We start from the raw sequence: 18,817 nt of genomic DNA, 5'->3' as shown, positions 1-18,817 counted from the left end.
GATTTACTTACAAATGTATTAATATCATTGACAAAGACATATATTCATATGAATTACATAAGGTATGGAAAATGCACATTGCAAACAGCAATGCTAATGAAATGAAAATTCACCTTGTGTTACAATTTGAGGCGTTTCCGGAAATATTGCACGAATGTTTCAGATATGTCCGCACAGTATTCTTCAAAGTCATTACATTTCTGGTCAAAGCAGATAGTGTCATCTGCCCCCGCGAGACCATTTGAATCAAAGATACGATCTAGTATCTCTGATTTGTCACTTAGAAAACAATAAAAAAAATGCCGATTTGACTAACCCTGTAACACTGTTCGGTGTAGGCTTTAGAAAGCGGTTGTTTTGAAATTTGCTTTTAGTTTAAGGATTAAAATGTAAATTTTGGTGTAGTTACTTGTCAAAATTTGCTCTGTCTATTGTAGATATCAACTGATATTAGGTGAGATCAAAAGAACCTTCGATCGTATCTACAGACGCGTGCACGTCCGCGGAAATGTTATTGTCGCGAAATAACATTACTTTGACAGTTAAAACGTCAGAAATTGCTGAACTTCCCACAAACTACTAACTTCACCAAGCAAATGCTTTTATATTGGATTTTTTTTTCAGACATACATTGTGTACATTTTTTTGATTCTTAAAAGGTTGTTTTATTTTTTGTTTGAAGCACAGGCTGGGTGCATTGTTATGCCACACCCATATAGCCACTCCACCCCGAAAAAAAATGATATAATTATGGGGAAACTTACTAGTAATAACTAACAAAAATTATATATTTTATACTGTTATTCTATAATCTTTATAAAGAGAGCAACCTTGCCACTCAAGAAATTCATGCTTCCAATTTCATATTCTTAAAGGGACTTGACACCAGATAATACAATTGCAAGAAAGAAAGAATATTGTACATAACAGGGTTCGAATTTAACTTTTAGGAGCACTCGCAAAAATTTGCCTTTTTGAGCCAACTCGCTAAATGAAAAATTCAACTTATATTATTATTTGCCCAGAGCATTCCGGAAAGATTCGAGATAAAAAACGGCCTTTTCTGTATTTGTTTTATTTTTGAAAACTTACTAGAGCGTGACTCCATACTGTTTTCTTTATACTGGGAGTGTAAACATGCCACTTATAGGCTGTTTACACTCAACTACATAGCGGAGTTAATTTCATGTTTATTCTACTTACCTTTTAACATTTTGTGGTCTAGAAAAATCCACTCGCAGAATTTGCACGCTTGAATAAAAGTCACTCGCAATTTGCAAATGATGCTCGCATTTTGCGAGTATGCGAGTCTAAATTCGAACCCTGCATAACTTGCATAAAATTGATATCTTTGTGTACAACACATTAAATCGTACTTACTAAAGTAACAAATCACTTAGGACACATGTATCTTTCGGAATTTTTGAAAACCTGTCTGCTTTGTGCACTAAGTGAACACATTTGTGAAAATATCATCATTTTATTTGTGTTATGAGAAAAAAGAGAAAAGGCAAATTGAAAGTTGCTGTTATTGGAGTTTTCATTCCAAAAAGTTTGCAATTTCCAATGTTAAAATTCCAGCCCCGTTTATGTATCTGTACTAATCATTTGATTTTGAGATGCTAAATATACACGCTATAATCTAAAAAACCAATATGCACTACTTTAAACGGGTAATCTCAGCTGAGACAGTGACAATATATTCTTTTAATCATGTAAATTGGTGTTTAATCAGCCTCATACTAGATCGTACTGATAGTTTTAGGCTTGTTTTTAGGAAATACTCTATTTTCCGATTTTGGAACCATCTGGTGTCTTCTACCTTTCATAGGAGCCCTGTAGAGGGTATATATGTATGTAATCCTAGTGCTTTTATGGATTAAATGTTGGCCTGTCCTGATTTTTAATATGTAAATTCATATCTTGATGTTCATCAAAGTTGTTTTCTAAAGTAGGCTTCCTTATATTTTTCAGGTGGAAACATTGTATTAAAGCAAAATGAGCATTGCATCGCTACGAGAGCGATTGCAAAATATTTCTAAGAAAACAACAGAGGAAAACACATTTGACATAACAGGTACATGTACAAATATAATTATTGTTTCTTCAATGCCTTAGTGAACACTACAATTTAACTAAGAGTAAGAAATAGATGTTATGGGACTTCCATGGTTTGGTGAACATTGAGTATGTCTCTGCCGCTGGTAATTTCCTTTCCTTTTTAAATTTTACAAATAGACAAATATGGGAAAGTATTTCTTCATCTGTCAGTTGAATAAAACCTGGTGTCCACTCTTTAGCATTACAATCTTTGCAAACTTACAAAGTACAAATACTACTGAAGTCATGTAAGTCTTTTTATTTTTTATCAGATACGCTCTCTCTTTTCCTTGTTGCTAATTTTGACAATTCAAAAAAAATTTTGCTTACATATTTGCAGCGATTTCATTTAATAGTCTAAAGTAAGATAATTAATAGACCCCATGATGCTTTTTACAATTGTTGGTATTCGCATACTCATGGGTGCATATATTTACTAATATTTTATTTTGCGGTGTGTACTGCAGGGCTATTTGATGTTAGAATCAATATCAAGCTTAAATGACCCTAAGGCTAGATGTTTGTTCAGGAAAAAAACATTTAAATCGAAGTCTTATATCAGGCATAAAAAGACGAAAAAATCCCTCTTGAAAAATGACAGAATGTTGGTTATTTTCCTATTGATGTCAATACAGTGTTTTAAAAAAATTCTGGCTTACATATAACTGCTGACATATTTACTATGCATACTTTATGATGCCTTTTCAATTTTCACCGAAAATAGATGTATACATGTATTTAAATTGCTGAAAAAAATAAATCAAAGTAACACATAAAATCTTAATAAAATTTTTCCCACTAAATAGCTGGCAATATGTTTTAGAAACAGAGAATAAGGGGATTTGAAGAGCTTAATGTTTGTTTATTGTGTACAGATCCTAAGAAATGGATGAAAGGCGAGGAACCCGAGGACTGGCTGGAGTTCATAGAACACGTGAGGGACAATGTCGTCTTCACCAGCAAGGCTGCGAAGCATGAGTGCCTGTCAGATCTCTGCTCTAAGGCATTAGTAAAGGTAAAGTGCAAAAATATCACTCCCAAAAGTGCACATTCTAATTTCATATTTAGCTTGTGTTTTTGTGCTTGTTTTATTTTAATAAAAGTTTTTTTAGGGGAAAAAAACCCTCAAAATTGGGGAAAATTATGTTTTTTCAGGTCAATTTGCATTTCCATGCAAGATTACTTTCATATACATGAAAACCCATGCAGTCTGGTAAAATATACAAAAATGACGAGGGTCTTTTATTTCTAAAAAAAAAACACAAAAATTTAGGAAGCATGTCAGTGCTAAAGTCACCTTGAAAATAAATTATTGAAATAACTAAACTTTTGATACTTTTAGATAAATTTCTAGTCATACACAGTTACATTTTTCGCAATTGCAGGTATTCGATCATAAATATATTAGTACAAACTTGTAGTCTATGTTAAAACATAATGCACTTCTTTCTTCCAGGCACTCGACTCAAGTAAATACCGAAACAATGAGGCGTATGCTGTGCTGTTTGTGGTCTATGGCAGATGCAAAAGGTGTGGAAACATTTGGGGTTTTATTCAATCTTTTTAAAGCTTAAGTCTATTTTCCGAAGAAAAAAATCAAGGTTGGTGGTATCATGCAAAAACTCAACCTTGGCCATATAAAAAACTGTTCCAAGATATTTGAATTGAACTTGGTACATATGTTGCAGGAGACAATGCACTCACATAAGTAGCAAAGACGATAACTCTGGATTTAATTAGTGTATAGTTATGCTGTTAAAATATCTTTTTCATAATTGAAAAGTTTTCTGTCACTTGACTTGTATCCATTTGATAGTCACTGGACTTACTCTTATGTTTTAATAGGGATTTACTGATCATATTTACTAATTTCATATGTGACATTCAATATACACTTATAAATTTGTTCCCGTTTGATATAGGGGGACAACTGGTGAGAACCCTGCCAAAGTTGATGACATTTACAAGACACATAGTGCATATCACAACAACTTACTACATGTTTTTTATCACCAAATTACAGTACCTTTATGCCAGATGATGCCGTCATGATATTCAACCAAGCGAGAGTGATCAGTCGGAAGTTCGCCATTGTACATTGTGCATCAGCTCAACTGGAGCTTGAACGAGGTACTTTACTTTTGTACAGCATGATATTTTGGCAATTATTTAAACACAATGTAAAATTGTCATACTCAAACAATATATATCACTTGTTACTGCAGTCATCAAAATGAGATTTTCAGATGAACAAGCCTGAATTTTTACAATTTGTATAGAACAAATTCAACAAGCCCTGCTAAATAACCCATATTTGAGCATGTCCTGAAAGCATTTTACCAGTGCAGGGCTTGCAGGGATGTGATTTGTCCGCGGATTCGTGGAATTCCGCGGATCTAATGGCCCCAGGCCCCCCATGATTTTTTTTTTTTTTAGATGATTAAAAAAGTTACTAGTGTGTTTTGGTGGTTAGAGTTGAGTTGATATCCCAGTTTGTGTCAAATTTAAAGTCAGAAGAACACTCAAAAGAGCTTCTAAAAAGCAGTGTGCTTTTGACCCCAAAATTGCCCCAAGAAGCCCATGGCCGAAATGGTTTCAGCCCTCCAGCTGCCAGGTCAATCACATCCCTGTGCTTATTTCGACCTCTTTATAAGCATAAATAAGTAGCTGAAGAGATTTAGAAGGGTGCTGCATCTGGCTCTTCTGGTAGCACCCTTCTGGCCTCATGGAGATCAGCATGTGCATCTGGCTCATCTGGTAGCACCCTTCTGGCCTCATGGAGATCAGCATGTGCATCTGGCTCATCTGGTAGCACCCTTCTGGCCTCATGGAGATTAGCATGTGCATCTGGCTCATCTGGTAGCACCCTTCTGGCCTCATGGAGATCAGCATGTGCATCTGGCTCATCTGGTAGCACCCTTCTGGCCTCATGGAGATTAGCATGTGCATCTGGCTCATCTGGTAGCACCCTTCTGGCCTCATGGAGATCAGCATGTGCATCTGGCTCATCTGGTAGCACCCTTTTGGCCTCATGGAGATCAGCTTGTGCACCACAATTTATAAATATATATTTATGATAATTAGATCTATGTGTGTTTTGTTTGGTTTAAAAACATCATATAATAACAAATACATGCAAACTTTATATATTTAGCAGGTGAAACTTGTAACTACTTTAATCAAACATTCTAACACTTTTTGGCAAATTCATAATATTATCCATGGATATCTTGTATTAACAAGGTTCAGTGATCATAATTAACATGTGACTGTCTGCAATATTATTGTATGTTTTTCAGGCAACCGAGATCGTGCCAAGAAGATCCTGGAGAAGGCTTTGTTGTTTGACGTGAAGCCTCGGGAGGATGTAGAGGTTGCCCTGCGCAAGTTGAGGCAGGGGGAGACAAACATCTTTACATCACCAACTAGTCGACAGAGAAACCACAGTGGCCAGGCTTCCAGTACAGGTTAGACTTTAAATATTTGGACATTTTCAATCATTTCATATTGACACTTCTGCACATGCAGTCATCAAAAAATATTGAGTATTATAAATTGATTTGCTTGAATACACTTTTGTTGAGTTGGCATGTTTTATATGCAAACAAGTTTTTATCAGAATAGCAGTAAAATATTATGGAGAAATTATTAACTGTTCATCAGACATCAACTTCCATATTTTATAGAAAAATTCCAAAATTGATAGCAGGGATATTCATACTTAAGCTTCAGATGCTTAATGGAAGCCCTGGTTATTTCTAGAGCTGCATAGAAGGCTTTTCCTCCCTTCTGCCCTAGTCACCTTTACCCTCATGTCTTCTTAACCAATATCTTTTAAAAAAACTACGCACACAGATACATAGGCCTATTACTCTGGCTTTAGTTTATTTGTCCAGAAGTGTCCCAGAAAACACCCTCCGATTATTGTTGTTTGATTTTCAACAGCACTCGTTATTGTAATATAATCTTCTTTCCAGGTTCGAGGAAAGGGTCTGGCAGTGATGTTTCATGCGAACTGACAGATAACATCTCAGCAAACCTGTCATCTAACGTTAGCTTTAGGTGGGGTTGAATTTATTAAGTACCTTCTGATGTCATATTGCTTTCCTTCTGTTAAGTGTTATGTTTTATTAAAGTCAAGGTGCAGTGGAAACTCGTGTTGAAGTCATTGGGACCCAGGAATTTTTTTTGAGATGTCAAATATTTGATATAACCGAAATAGACCCAAAATATTCATTTAAAGTTTGACATTACCGGAACATCGAGATAACAGAGTTCAATATAGCGAGTTATGTCTGTATTGTCATGGCTTGTAAGTGTAGTCTTTGTAGTGGTAAAATTGTTGGGCACAAATTGTATAGTTTGATAGAACTCAGAAACTGAATGATATTTACATGAATGTGTTATACAATTACGTGCTAATGATGACAATATTCATATAATTAGTAGAATCTGTACTTTAAGAAAAAAAAGGATTGGCATTAATAGCATATCATTGTGCATGATATGATATCACAGGGGATTTTTGGCTTTGGTATTTTAGGTATGATCTGTACCTTTCACAGGGATTTGTTTCATGCAGATGTAAAAAAAATAATGGGGGGGGGGGGTAACTAAAATCTTTCAATTAATAATGTTAAGTATAAAGCCAGAGGTTTATTAATCAAGTTATCAATGCTTGACATTTATTTAATGCATGAGGGAGGAAAATGTCTCTTATTTTGTCTAATCTTTACCACACATGTATCCGTGTCATGATTAAATTGGGCCAAACATTTTTTAAACTCTTAATTCGGAATTTTCGCTTTCAAATTGGGAAAAAGAATTCTCTTGACATTGAGAACATAGGAGAATGACATCTGTAAAAACTGCCGAAAAAAGTTCTGTGTATTTCATAGTAAGCTTTTCCATCGTTTAATCAGCAATGTCCTTGTCACCTGGTTTGAGATTCATTTAGTACATGATACAGAACGATATTTTATTATTACACCCATAAACAAAACATTACATGTAAAAGCAACAGTTAAAAACAACTCATACTATATCTAATTAATTACAGTATGTGCACCTCATCGAAGAACTCCCAGTCACAAAAGCCAGAGCCACCTTCATCGGCTATAAAGCCAGCCCAGTCCCTGCCAGAACCACCATCATCTTCTATAAAGCCAGCACAGTCCCTACCAGAACCACCTTCATCTACTATAAAGCCAGCCCAATCTCTGCCTGCAGTTAACTTGGCTCCCTTTCAAAGGCCAAATATTCAAACAGAATCTGCAAATAATCCAGTCCCTGGGCATAACAGACAAATGGCTGATTTGCCTATTAATGTTGATATGGTCAGTGTGGACGATAAGTTGTCGCCAGAGGCTATGTCAACTACAAGCTCTAGTAACCTGTCTGGATCCACCACCAAACCAGGAGCAGGGAGATTGACTTTTGATGGTGGACAGTCGATATCCAAGCAGCCAAGCAGGTTGCCGCTGGACAGCTCCGTGCACAAACATGGTCTGAGAACATTTAGGAGCACACCGCTGTTAGGCAGTGAAAGAAGGTAGAACTAGTATTCATGCAAAGAAAAGCTAAAACTTAAATGGTCTTCTTCACAATTTTTTTTAATATTTAAGATATACTACTAATCATATTGTTATTTTAATTTATATTTGTAATGTTATGTGATAAGAATTTTTGTGAAGCAGTCATCACCAATATGAATCCTGTGTGAGAGTCTGTTTAGACAAATTTAATCAACTAAGTGAGATATATAGACCCTATCACTTTTATATTCATGCAAGTGTAGTGTATATATTGCATTTCTTGTGCTGTTAAGCAATTGTCAGTGATTAAAATTAGCCTTAGTTCTAAATAAACACCTGTAACCTGATATTTGGCTGGAAGAAATTTTTTCAACAAAATGATTAAGGTTTTGGATTGTATTTTTTACTTAAAATGATAGTTGTAGTTCACTCAAGTCAGGCAAACATGGAACAAATTCTTGATTTGTTCTTATCAATTGTCAGTTTGGCAACTTTTTTTTAGCATTCCCACTAAAGTTTTACCATACTTTGCTGCTGTGTCAGTCTGGTTTTCCAAACTTTACCAGTATTTTAAAATCTTCATTAAAAAAATTTGTCAGGCGTCCGTGTACTGCTCCACCAGGTCGGGTGAAGATGATTAACAAGCCGTTTGAGCCGATGAATGTGCAGGAAGAGGAGGAGGAAACCATGAACACGATGGACAGCTTCAAACCTCTCGACAAGTGTCAGTAACAGTATTATTTATTTATGATTTGTTTAATTTTAAATCCATCTGTTTCTGTGGGGAAAAGGTTGAGGTATTGTCATGACATTTGTATCATTGTGATAAAACCCGTCAAACCTCGGCCCTTAGTAAAAAAATAATCAATGTCAAAAATAATACACATTTTATTACTGACAACACCTATAACTCGCAGCGGGAAATGGACCAACGTTGGAATCAGCTTTTATTGTCCTTTTTTTTATCTGGGGCCAAAGATTTTGCTATTAAGAAAAAATCATGCTTGCTTTTTGATACAATTTATCATACAATTATCCAAGAGCTATCTTTTTGTTATTTTTATATCTATTATTTCGCTATTTATTTTAAAACCTTAGCGCGTATAATTAACAGTTAAAAACGATAAAGAAATTGTTTCCAACTGTGATAGTCATACAGTTTTAATACTTAAGAAGTTATAACTAAGGTCTTTAATGAAACAGGGCCCAGCTCCTTTCAGAAAATGTTATAACTTATAATGTTTTAAAAAGTTATTTGAAGCGTAATGAAAATATTCATGATTGTTTATTTCATGCAGCAACTGCTGGCTTCAACGCTCACCACACTTCAGGCTACCTGTCCATGGTGTCGGATTCCACCATCCCCATGGAAACCAAAACTTTTGATAAACCTGTGAGTATCAAAAACATATTTAAACATTTTTAACAGTTCTTTTTTATTATCTGCAAGAAATAAAGTATCATTAAAAAAAAGTACCATAAAAAAAGTCTTCAATCCCAACTGTTTTAAAAATTTCTTATGGAAACGTTGATAAACAGAGTTCAATGGGTGTTGCCTTGATTGCTTTAAAACTCATCAAAGTTAATCGAACAGTCATTGTCTGGGATGCCCAAAATGATTATATTTTGCCTTATATCACACTGTCATGTGTCCACTTGACCAGTATTAAACTTGGATTATTAATAGTCAATAAATTATCAATATATTATCAATATAAATACTGCATACTGATGTTTTCAACCTTTACAGAAGATGGAGCCTGTGGTTGAGAGAGAGGAGGTTTCCCCGCCCCAGCCCCCAGCAGCCCCTGTGGTGACCCCCAGTGACCCTTGCCCTGCCATCCAAGCCCCTCCAGTTCCAACCCCTGCCCCTATACCTGTCAGAAGTGGAGGGCTAGAGGTGCCCCAGACACCCAAGAACACCATCATCCCTCCCACAACGCCACTTGTACGTATGAGATGAGTTAACGACATTGAAACCAATATACTGTTTGGGGAGAAATTCAAACATTCTTACATATATTTATATATATTTAGTGTTTTATTATTTCTAAAAGGTCAAACATTTATTTATTTTAATGATTGGTACTACTTAGTTATATCACAACATGTTGCGTTGTCTGCATGTATATAATACAGTAACTGCTGAAACATTATTATTACCGCGAATATACTTCAAAGTTGACTTCACTTCCTCATAAGTAACTACATGTACATTTCAGTCGAACATGAACATCCTCACAGTGAATGATGTGCAGTATGCGGTGTTGTCTGTACTGGGAAAGGGAGGTTCCAGCAAGGTGAACAACTATTGAGTCTTATCTCACCCTTGTTTTATTTTTAGCTCATCTTGTGGTTTGAAAGCAAAAATGGTTTTAAGTAAAATAAATAAAGAAGCAGAAACAAGCTTTTCTCACTCTCACTTATTCTGTTGTTTTTTAAGGAAAACAAAGTTTAGGTATTGTCAAAAACTACTTTATACAGCTCAAGCTTTGGTGTTGTTGGCATCATTACAGTGCAAAAAGTTTAACCTTGGCTTTCAAGATGTTCAAATGAATGTACATGTTGCTGAAACAATAGACACATGTTTACTCTTACAAGCCCATTACTCTGACTTCCATAATGGGGGGAGATTGACTAAACAAAAAACAGGCTAGCTCTGCAGTTCCTTTGCTTGATGCTCAGATAAAATTTGGAGAGTAAAAAAGAAACAGTGTTCAACTGCTGTCTTAAGACTCCCTACCATTTCTTAATTTTGGGTTGTATAACACAGTCTCAGAAATTCAGAATGAGATTTTCAAGTATAAACCGTATGGGTGGTTTAAAAATTTTTTAGGCAAATATGATGATATGGATTTAAGTCTTTGGTGTTGGCATTGTTGACGGCTATCATTCACCTTAGCCAAGGTTTAAATAACGTTACAGATTCTCAAATAAAACTTGGTTGTCATGTTGCCAGGGACAATATGCACATGTAGTTGTACAGCAAGGCATTAATGAATGTTGAGTTATGCCCTTTTTTGACTGAAAGACAAAGTCTAAAGTCATTTTCCGAAATATAAGTATCTGACTGGTCATATGATATAATTACTGGATTTGTATGAAAGTCTTTTAAAACGTGCACTTTTATGTTAAAATTCCTCATACTGTTCTTTAAGTTCAACAAAATAAAAACACAAGTTAGGAAATAACGCATGATGTTTTATGGATACATGCACAGGAATTGACACTTGAACATAAGTTATTTCCTAACGTTTTTTGTCTCCAGGTGTTTCAAGCTTTTGACGACCAGACGAAAAAAATCCGAGCTATAAAAGAAGTCAATTTGGATAACGCCAACAGTGCTGTTGTTGAGGGTTACAAGAATGAGATCGCTCTTCTTAAACGCCTACAATACTGTGATAAAGTCATCAAGATGTATGACAGGTAAGTGAACAATGATTTGTATAGTTACAGCTCTGAAAGATGATTAGTATTTATTTTTTAAAGTTAAGGTATATTCATAGCCTTGCATGTTTGTGTTGTCAGTTTGGGTGATGTTGGCTTAAACCTTGGCCGTTACTATCGAATTGTTCACATGAAACGTGGTATATACGTATGTTACCAGCAACAATACAATACATATATGTGTAGCAAAGACCACAAATAAGCTTTTAATAATTTTTAGGTTATGGCATGTACTAGTAGATTGTGAACAATGTTTATATAAAGCAGGGTATTTTCCTCAAACAATTAAAATTAAGATGACTGTATCAATTTTGGAATACCTGGTAAGCCTATCTGAAAACAACTTGTTTAGTGCTTTCAATAGGCACTTTGTTGTGTGTTGTCCAAATTCAAACTCTGTTGTTTAAATTCTGAATAGAATTGATAGGTACATACTATAAAGAAGAAAAATTCATATATTTCTACAGATATGAATACTATTTTAACTGGAGTATAACTTATATTAGTATTCATATCTGTAGAGCCTGGTTACCTCTTACTTATAGCATTTTTTTATATCCAGGATAAGGAAGGGGATTTTGGTCTGTTCTTTCCCCTAATAACTATTACATAATTGTTTGTTTCAGTATAAGATAGCAATATATTTCACAGTGTGAGCACCAAAATGAGTGGTGAAATATTTACTTTTGGTGTTCACAAATTTATTACTTAATTATTATCTTAAACTGAAAAACAATTTTTTATACGCCCGAAGGGTCGTATTATGTTATGGCCTCCATCGTCTGTCCATCTGTCTGTCCGTCTGTCCGTCCGTTAGCAATTCCGTGTCCGGGCCATAACTTGGTAACTAATAAAGCGATTTTCAAATAACTTTATACAAATCATCACTACATTAAAAGGATGTGTCGCGCGCAATTTCCAGGTCCATACCTCAAAGACTAGAATCACCATGGGGGTGCGTTAGCAAGTCCGTGTCCGGGCCACAACTTGGTCACTAATAAAGTCATTTTCAAATAACTTTATACAAAGCATCATTACATTAAAAGGATGTGTCGCGCGCAATTTCCAGGTCCATACCTCGAACACTAGAATCACCATGGGGGGGGCGTTAGCAATTCCATGTCCAGGCCATAACTGGGTTACTTCTAAAGCAATTTTCAAATAACTTTATACAAATCATCTCTACATTAAAAGGATTTGTCAAGCATGCTTTCCAGGTCCATACCTCAAAGGCTAATTTCACTGGGGGGCGTTAGCAATTCCGTGTCCAGGCCACAACTTTGTGTTACTACTAATAAAGGAATTTTTAGAAAACGTGTCCTAGCCACAACTTTGTAACCAATAAAGCAATTTTTAGATAACTTTATACAAATTATTGCTATATTAAAAGGATGTGTTGTGAGCACTTTCCAAGTCCTGCTACTTTTAAACTTGTATTCTCAGATTTTCTAAGGAAGTTTCAGATATTCTATTTTTTTTATAAAAATATTTCATTTCATAAAATCTGATTTCATATTAGTACATCCTTCATTGCACTACTTACCAGTATGTTTGTTGTTTTACAATTATTCTATGTTGTAAAAAAATCCTGTTGAACAAAGGTTTTTATTAGCACTGCTAACTTAAGTATCATTAAAGTTTCAATATTGGAAGTTTAAGCCTTTGTTGTAAACACTTCACACCTAGTAAGCAGTATACTAGCATAACCTAAATGTTTATTAAAGACCTCAAGCCGAATCTTCTTCGGGCGTATAATGCTCCGTTTCGCGGTGCTCTTGTCTGTTTTATTATTACCTAAAACAGACAAATCAAGTCCAAGCTCCCTTGTGTCTGACGTTTGATTTAGGATGTGAGAATAGCTTTAAATATCAGAACAGTGTAAAATATCGTATTGATATTTTCACTGTTTGGGACAGAAAAATAACACCTTTATTTTACTGATAAATCTGTATAAACCACAGAAAAGCGTTTAATAGACAGCACTACCTGAATATTTTGATTTTTACAGTGAGTACAAGAAGGAGATAAACAAGCTGTATGTGGTGATGGAGGCTGGTAGTGAGGACCTTGCCACATTTTTCCACCGTGAGACCCAGAACCGCAAGCCCCTATCTGACAGTGTCACATGGTTCTACTGGGAACGTATGCTGCTGGCCGTGCAGGCACTCCACAGGGAGGGTAGGATGCTTGCCGTATTTTCACAACAAATGCTGAAATATTTACTCACTAGCTGATTGTGTAACTCATCTCATTAGTTTGTCTGTTTTTCACAGAATAAAATTCATGTATAGCCTTGCTGTCATTGACGCACATATATATAGGAAGGCCCAGAACTCTGGCATTTGCTCTTGTTTTACCACATTCAAGTTTAATTTAGTTCAAAGTCTGAAATGTTTTGAATCTGATAGAATCAAATGTGCTTCAGTGGGCTCACATCTAGATTAATTTAAATCGAGGATCAATAATTTAATTAAAAAAACAACCATCCTTGATGCAAAAAGAACTGTTTTTATTGGCAAATATTCTGTCAAAGAGGGCAAATTTAGACTCATTAAATCCATTAGAATAGTTTATTAATGTTTTTATTAAATAACAATGATAACAGCATATATACAAATATACAAGAGAATAGAAAACATATATAATCTTCTACAAATAACAGCCATTGACGGAAAATGACAGAACTTATTGATCTTAAATGGAATGCTTAGATTTAAATGAGTTACAATATAAACCGACGCTCATAAATATAATTTTACATTGGGATGGCAAGGCAGTTTGTATTATTTAGCTTGGTTCTTTTTAAAGGAAAAAAGTGTATGTGAAAGCCTGCCCCTTTTTTACTTAAAAATCCAACAGACATGCACTGGCATCTGCTTATGGTGCTGTTGTAAACTAAAAGTGTATTTATAGTTCATTGGTTTTCAAAGAAAACAAATCAAGATATTGACATTGCCTTTATGTAGTTTGCATGCATAAACATTAACTTTAGTCAAATGGTAACTAAAACAATAAAAATGAGATATTCAAATGAAACTTGGTACACATGTTTCTAGAGGCATTGTACCCATTAACAGCACAGCCAATAACTTTTCCTTTAACAATTTAGTTTTTCTCAAGTAATGACGACTGAAAACAAAACAGAAATAAATTGTTTGTGTTTGCTCCATGGGGAGTCTTGTTTACTGAAATCGTCAAATTTTGCCTGTTGTTTTAGGTATAATTCACTCTGATCTGAAGCCAGCCAACTTCCTGCTGGTGGGAGGTAACCTTAAGTTGATAGATTTTGGCATCGCAAAAGCCCTTCAACAGGACAAGACCAGTGTGATTCTTGAGACTCAGATCGGAACCATCAACTTCATGAGTCCCGAGACCATCATGCAACAACAGGGCGAGGGAAGGCCCAAGTTCAAGGTCAGTAAAATTTAGTTTCATGTTTATGTTTTCTATTGACTGAATATTGATACTTTGCTATTTGCTTTGGTTATAACTTTCAATAACATTGTTTTAAATTGAAGGATTGATGTAGTGAATTAATTTTTTAATGTAAAAACATTTACATTTTGGCCAAATATGTTCATAAATATATATAGGATATGGGCATTTTTTAAAAAGCAGAAAACATGGGAGACTTAATGAAGTTTTGTGATTATTCGGGAATTTCTTATTGTTGAAGAATTCTCTCTTTTGATTTACATTTCAAAGTGCAATGAACAGATATAAAGTACTCGTTTGATTAAGTAAGATTTCGTAATTGCTAGCTTTAAAGAGGCTATACACCATATGATAAAATAGCGAAAAAAAGAAAATTGTTGAAAACTGACATAAATTACCTTTCTTTCTACGAGGTAGAAAAACTGTGTTTTTTGCACCTTTATTTCAAATTAAACTTGGCATCTTTCATAAGAATCATTGTTTTCAACATATATTTATTTCGGTATATTAAAACCAATGTCTTAATTGTGGAAAATCTTATTTGGGAGTAAGAGTGCATCTTTAAGAATATTTGGCAAGTGTTCAAAACAAAAAATTGTCGCGTTTGTTAAACCATGCCTGTGTTTCAGATTGGTGTGAGGAGTGATGTGTGGTCCCTGGGGTGTATCCTGTACAACATGGTGTACGGACGGACGCCCTTCCAGCACATCCGTAACGACCTGTTCAAACTACAGGCCATCATCAACCCGGACCTGCCCATAGACTTCCCTGACATTCCCAACAAAAACCTCCTCGATGTTATGAAGGTTTGTAAAGCGTTAGTTTATCTATATACACTTAAGGTCATAAATGCGTGGAAAAAAGTTTTAGTTTATATAAAGGCCATAAATGTGTGGACAAGCCAATTAAGCAATCATCATCATAAAAGGTTCTTTTATTCTGTTTTTTTTCATCAGAACTGCTGATACTATCATAGTTATTGTCAAGGCCAGGTAGCAGCATGTTGTGTGCATGTGAATGGGATCTCCAATTTTGCCTATAAATCAACAAAATTGCTTTATAAAAAATAGAGAGAAAAAAAGATAACAATCCCGTCTTAATGTTATAAATTCTGTTTCTTTAACAATAGACCAACTCCTTCATATAAAGATAATTTCAGGGTCGAACCCAGGAAATATGTAATTTTTACAATACTCAAATAAATACAAAAGAGATATTTGTAAGTTTATTATCCCTTTTGGGAAAAAGTATTTAGAACTGGGTCAAGGTTTGGCCCAAAATTGTCAGAAAAAAATGCAAACAGATACTTCATAATATATGTATGCAATACGTAAAATAACAGATCACTGGCTCATCATTATGATTGACTTAAATTTACAACTATATGTATTCTTCTAATTTCAGAGATGTCTACAAAGAGATCCTAAACTCCGGCCGTCCATAGATGAACTCTTGGACCATCCTTACCTGAAATCAAACCAGGAGGGTAAGTACTACAGTAATAGCAGGGATTTGCCAGGTTATCTGTTACTTAAATGCATATCAGTTTTTGGAGAATACAAAATGGAGGTAGTGTTAAAAAATAGTTGTCGTTGTATAACTTTAATGTTAACCATGAATGAAAAATGATTGAATGACATTTGGTACACATGCTCACTATCACAATTTGCACATATGTAGTAAATCCAATTTTGTGTTATGCATTCATTTCACTGAGAAATTTACAACTGCTTGTAAACTTGTTCTACCAATGACCAAATATTCTTTTAAGTTTTATCCTAAAGTTTGACTTCCATGTTTATTACCTTGTATGATCAAAGTCAATATGTTTTTCAGCAGATCAGGTGACCCCACCAAAGGCAGAGAAGATGAACAAGCGCATGGAGGCTCTTGTCAGTACACTGGCTAGTCAGTTTGCCTGCTCACCAGGAGGACTCCGCAACCTCATACACGCAACTATAGACAATGAACAGGTCTAACAACTGATGTACATTTCAGATAACCTCATAAATAGCTATTTCACAGCGTTTTTTCTTGCTATTTAGGAGGTATATAGAGGTAGTTGCGTTTTTATTTTTAATTCTTCATTTCTAATATACTAGTAGTTTTACTTGGTTCTTACCCAGATGGTGGACATGTAAATGTCAAAACTGAATTTTGTGCAATTCAAGAAGAAAAAAAGATGTAGAATGTTGGCTCCTTTTTAAAACAAATTTGTTAAGATAATGAAATAAAACCAGCAACCCATGACGTTGTGGGTTTAGTCCCCACCAACAATACTTTCTCATGGCCGCTCAGAAAGGACATTAGTTCTACCCAGGAAACACACTCAAGGGTGATTCATATAATTTTTAGCTGTGTTTCCAATCCAGCTATTTTAGAAACTGGTATAAAATAAAACAAAACGAGCAAATATTGTATTAAAGTTAACAATTCTAATTTGAAAAATATTCCATATTCTACTGCAGGAGAGTATTCCACCAGGCTTAGAGAAGGTTCCTCAAGCTCGAGCACCCACGGCAATGGGGAAACACATATCCTCTGCCCAGTACAGTAGTAACCCCGCTCCACAGGTGAAGAAGTTGAGAACCCCACTCACCAGTCTCAATGTTGACTTTAAACACCCCACATAACCAGGCCAGAAGCCTTTCTGATGATGAAGCATTATGTTACATTCATGTTTTTTCACAATGTGGAAGTGTTCTGTAGCATTAAGAAGAAGTGATATCTTTTATGTGTGTGTTGGATCCAGATGCTATTGCAGTCCACTCTGGAAGTTCCAAGACATTCTGTGCAAGAAATTTACTCTGACGGATGTGGGCATTTATATAGAAATAACGGATATATATTGCAAAAAGGCCGTGAAAAGTGTTGAAATTTCGCTTCTTTGCTTCTGGACAGTGCAATTTACACAACTAAAGGATTGTTTAAATTTTTTAACAATAGAAGCATAATAGATGACTTCTTAGATTGTTTCTGGCTTTGCATGGCAAAATAAAGCATCTAATACATGCATTACCCGAATTGGCATTATCAATGTCCATGTATTTACAATTGTTGTTATTTTAAAGATATTCAACATGTACGCAAAATGTTGATAAATATTTAGAACAACGAAACAGTGAAAATCAGTGACTTTGATTGTAAGCATGAAATGCTATTTTATACAAAGCAGCTAGATGGTGTATAGTCGCTATATAGCATGAATGAGTTAGCTACATGACCATATTTACATTTCCCTAGTCTTTTCTATAGAGAAAAAGTGACTTTCATTTTGCATGAACAGCTTTGCATTATGATGTCATTGTTTATTTCACTCTGATTTGACAAGTGCGACACCATTTGATATACAGCAAACAATGTTTTTGAATTTCAGCCATTTGTTTCCACAGACATTAAATGGACGTTACAGATTTCTCTCCTTAATTTTAACTGAAATAATTTACATCAGACTTTAAAACAAACAAAAAAGAAGAAAAAAGGGGAGTAATTTAAATAGAAAGAATAAAATCATATTGTTTTGTGTTCATGCAGTATTAACACTCCGGTGTTATTTATAACTGCCTAGATGGTATAACACCCTTCATGGTTTTGTGTAAATGCACCTGAGGGCTCATACTGCATGGACATCTTGTGCTTACTTAAAGGTAAGGGTAAGGGCTCTATGGGCAATATAGGTCACATGATAATGAAACAGCATAGGTTATTGAGTGTATTGTTATTACTTACTAGAAAAGCTTGTAGTCAATAAAACGGCTAATTGTTTACATAGTGTTGCCTAGCAGTATAGTAAACACATGGCCATGTGGACGGCTAATGTTTTTGTAGTACTACTGTGCTTCAACACAAAGGTTATTTCATGTATAATCTGAACTAATTTAACTCATCTGTCTCCACTTTATCTTTGGATCTTAACCACTCTGTCATCCCTCTGTTTTTCTCTCAGCTCAGCTTTTACTACCCACTTACAGAGTTTAAACGATTAATTATTCATTATTTTATATTTGATTATGTGTATAGAATATATATATATATATATATATTATAGATTGTTCATGATTCATTCTGTATATATGTAAGCTTGTGTGAGTGGAGATTTTTCTACATGTATTGATTAATTTCAATGTCGTAAGAGTTATTTCAATAAAACCAATGTCAATCTTATGCCTTATTGTGCTTATTATAATATGGATTTTCACTTAAATTCACACAACACTGCGTTGTACAACAGACGGGAAAGCCGATTCGGAATAATTGATTGATTTGTCAAGCATGTATGAGTAATAGCGTAAGGGAAAATC

At 34.8% G+C, this 18,817-nt stretch overlaps 1 protein-coding gene across 3 annotated transcripts; it reads left to right on the top strand.

Moving 5' to 3' along the window:
* Positions 1 to 334: 334 nt before the first annotated feature.
* Positions 335 to 18,698, top strand: LOC128236661 (dual specificity protein kinase TTK-like). 3 transcript variants are annotated; one of them, XM_052951672.1, is made up of 19 exons: positions 335 to 454; positions 1,975 to 2,077; positions 2,976 to 3,115; positions 3,557 to 3,630; positions 4,124 to 4,230; positions 5,400 to 5,567; positions 6,078 to 6,162; positions 7,160 to 7,651; positions 8,234 to 8,358; positions 8,933 to 9,027; positions 9,385 to 9,582; positions 9,857 to 9,934; positions 10,903 to 11,060; positions 13,090 to 13,259; positions 14,299 to 14,495; positions 15,146 to 15,322; positions 15,921 to 16,002; positions 16,356 to 16,489; positions 16,985 to 18,698. In XM_052951672.1, exons 2-19 carry the CDS (start codon positions 1,999 to 2,001, stop codon positions 17,147 to 17,149), a joined length of 2,724 nt encoding a protein of 907 aa, XP_052807632.1. In that variant the 5' UTR covers positions 335 to 454; positions 1,975 to 1,998; the 3' UTR covers positions 17,150 to 18,698. The 3 variants fall into 3 exon arrangements, with proteins under 3 accessions (XP_052807632.1, XP_052807630.1, XP_052807631.1); XM_052951670.1 differs by having other exon boundaries at positions 16,353 to 16,489; XM_052951671.1 differs by having other exon boundaries at positions 340 to 389; positions 16,353 to 16,489.
* The last annotated feature ends 119 nt before the right edge of the window (positions 18,699 to 18,817 follow it).

Source organism: Mya arenaria, chromosome 6, assembly GCF_026914265.1.
Source record: "Mya arenaria isolate MELC-2E11 chromosome 6, ASM2691426v1".
In the NCBI taxonomy this organism is placed as follows: domain Eukaryota; kingdom Metazoa; phylum Mollusca; class Bivalvia; order Myida; family Myidae; genus Mya; species Mya arenaria.
The sequence above is the reverse complement of the archived record's forward strand: the minus strand, read 5'-3'. Positions and strand labels throughout refer to the sequence as shown.

Coding starts and splice junctions, on each gene's coding strand:
- LOC128236661 (XM_052951670.1), top strand. CDS start 1,999: ATGAGCATTGCATCGCTACGAGAGCGATTGCAAAATATTTCTAAGAAA. Junction 3,116..3,556: donor GCTCTAAGGCATTAGTAAAG/GTAAAGTGCAAA, acceptor TCTTTCTTCCAG/GCACTCGACTCAAGTAAATA. Junction 9,583..9,856: donor TCCCTCCCACAACGCCACTT/GTACGTATGAGA, acceptor TGTACATTTCAG/TCGAACATGAACATCCTCAC.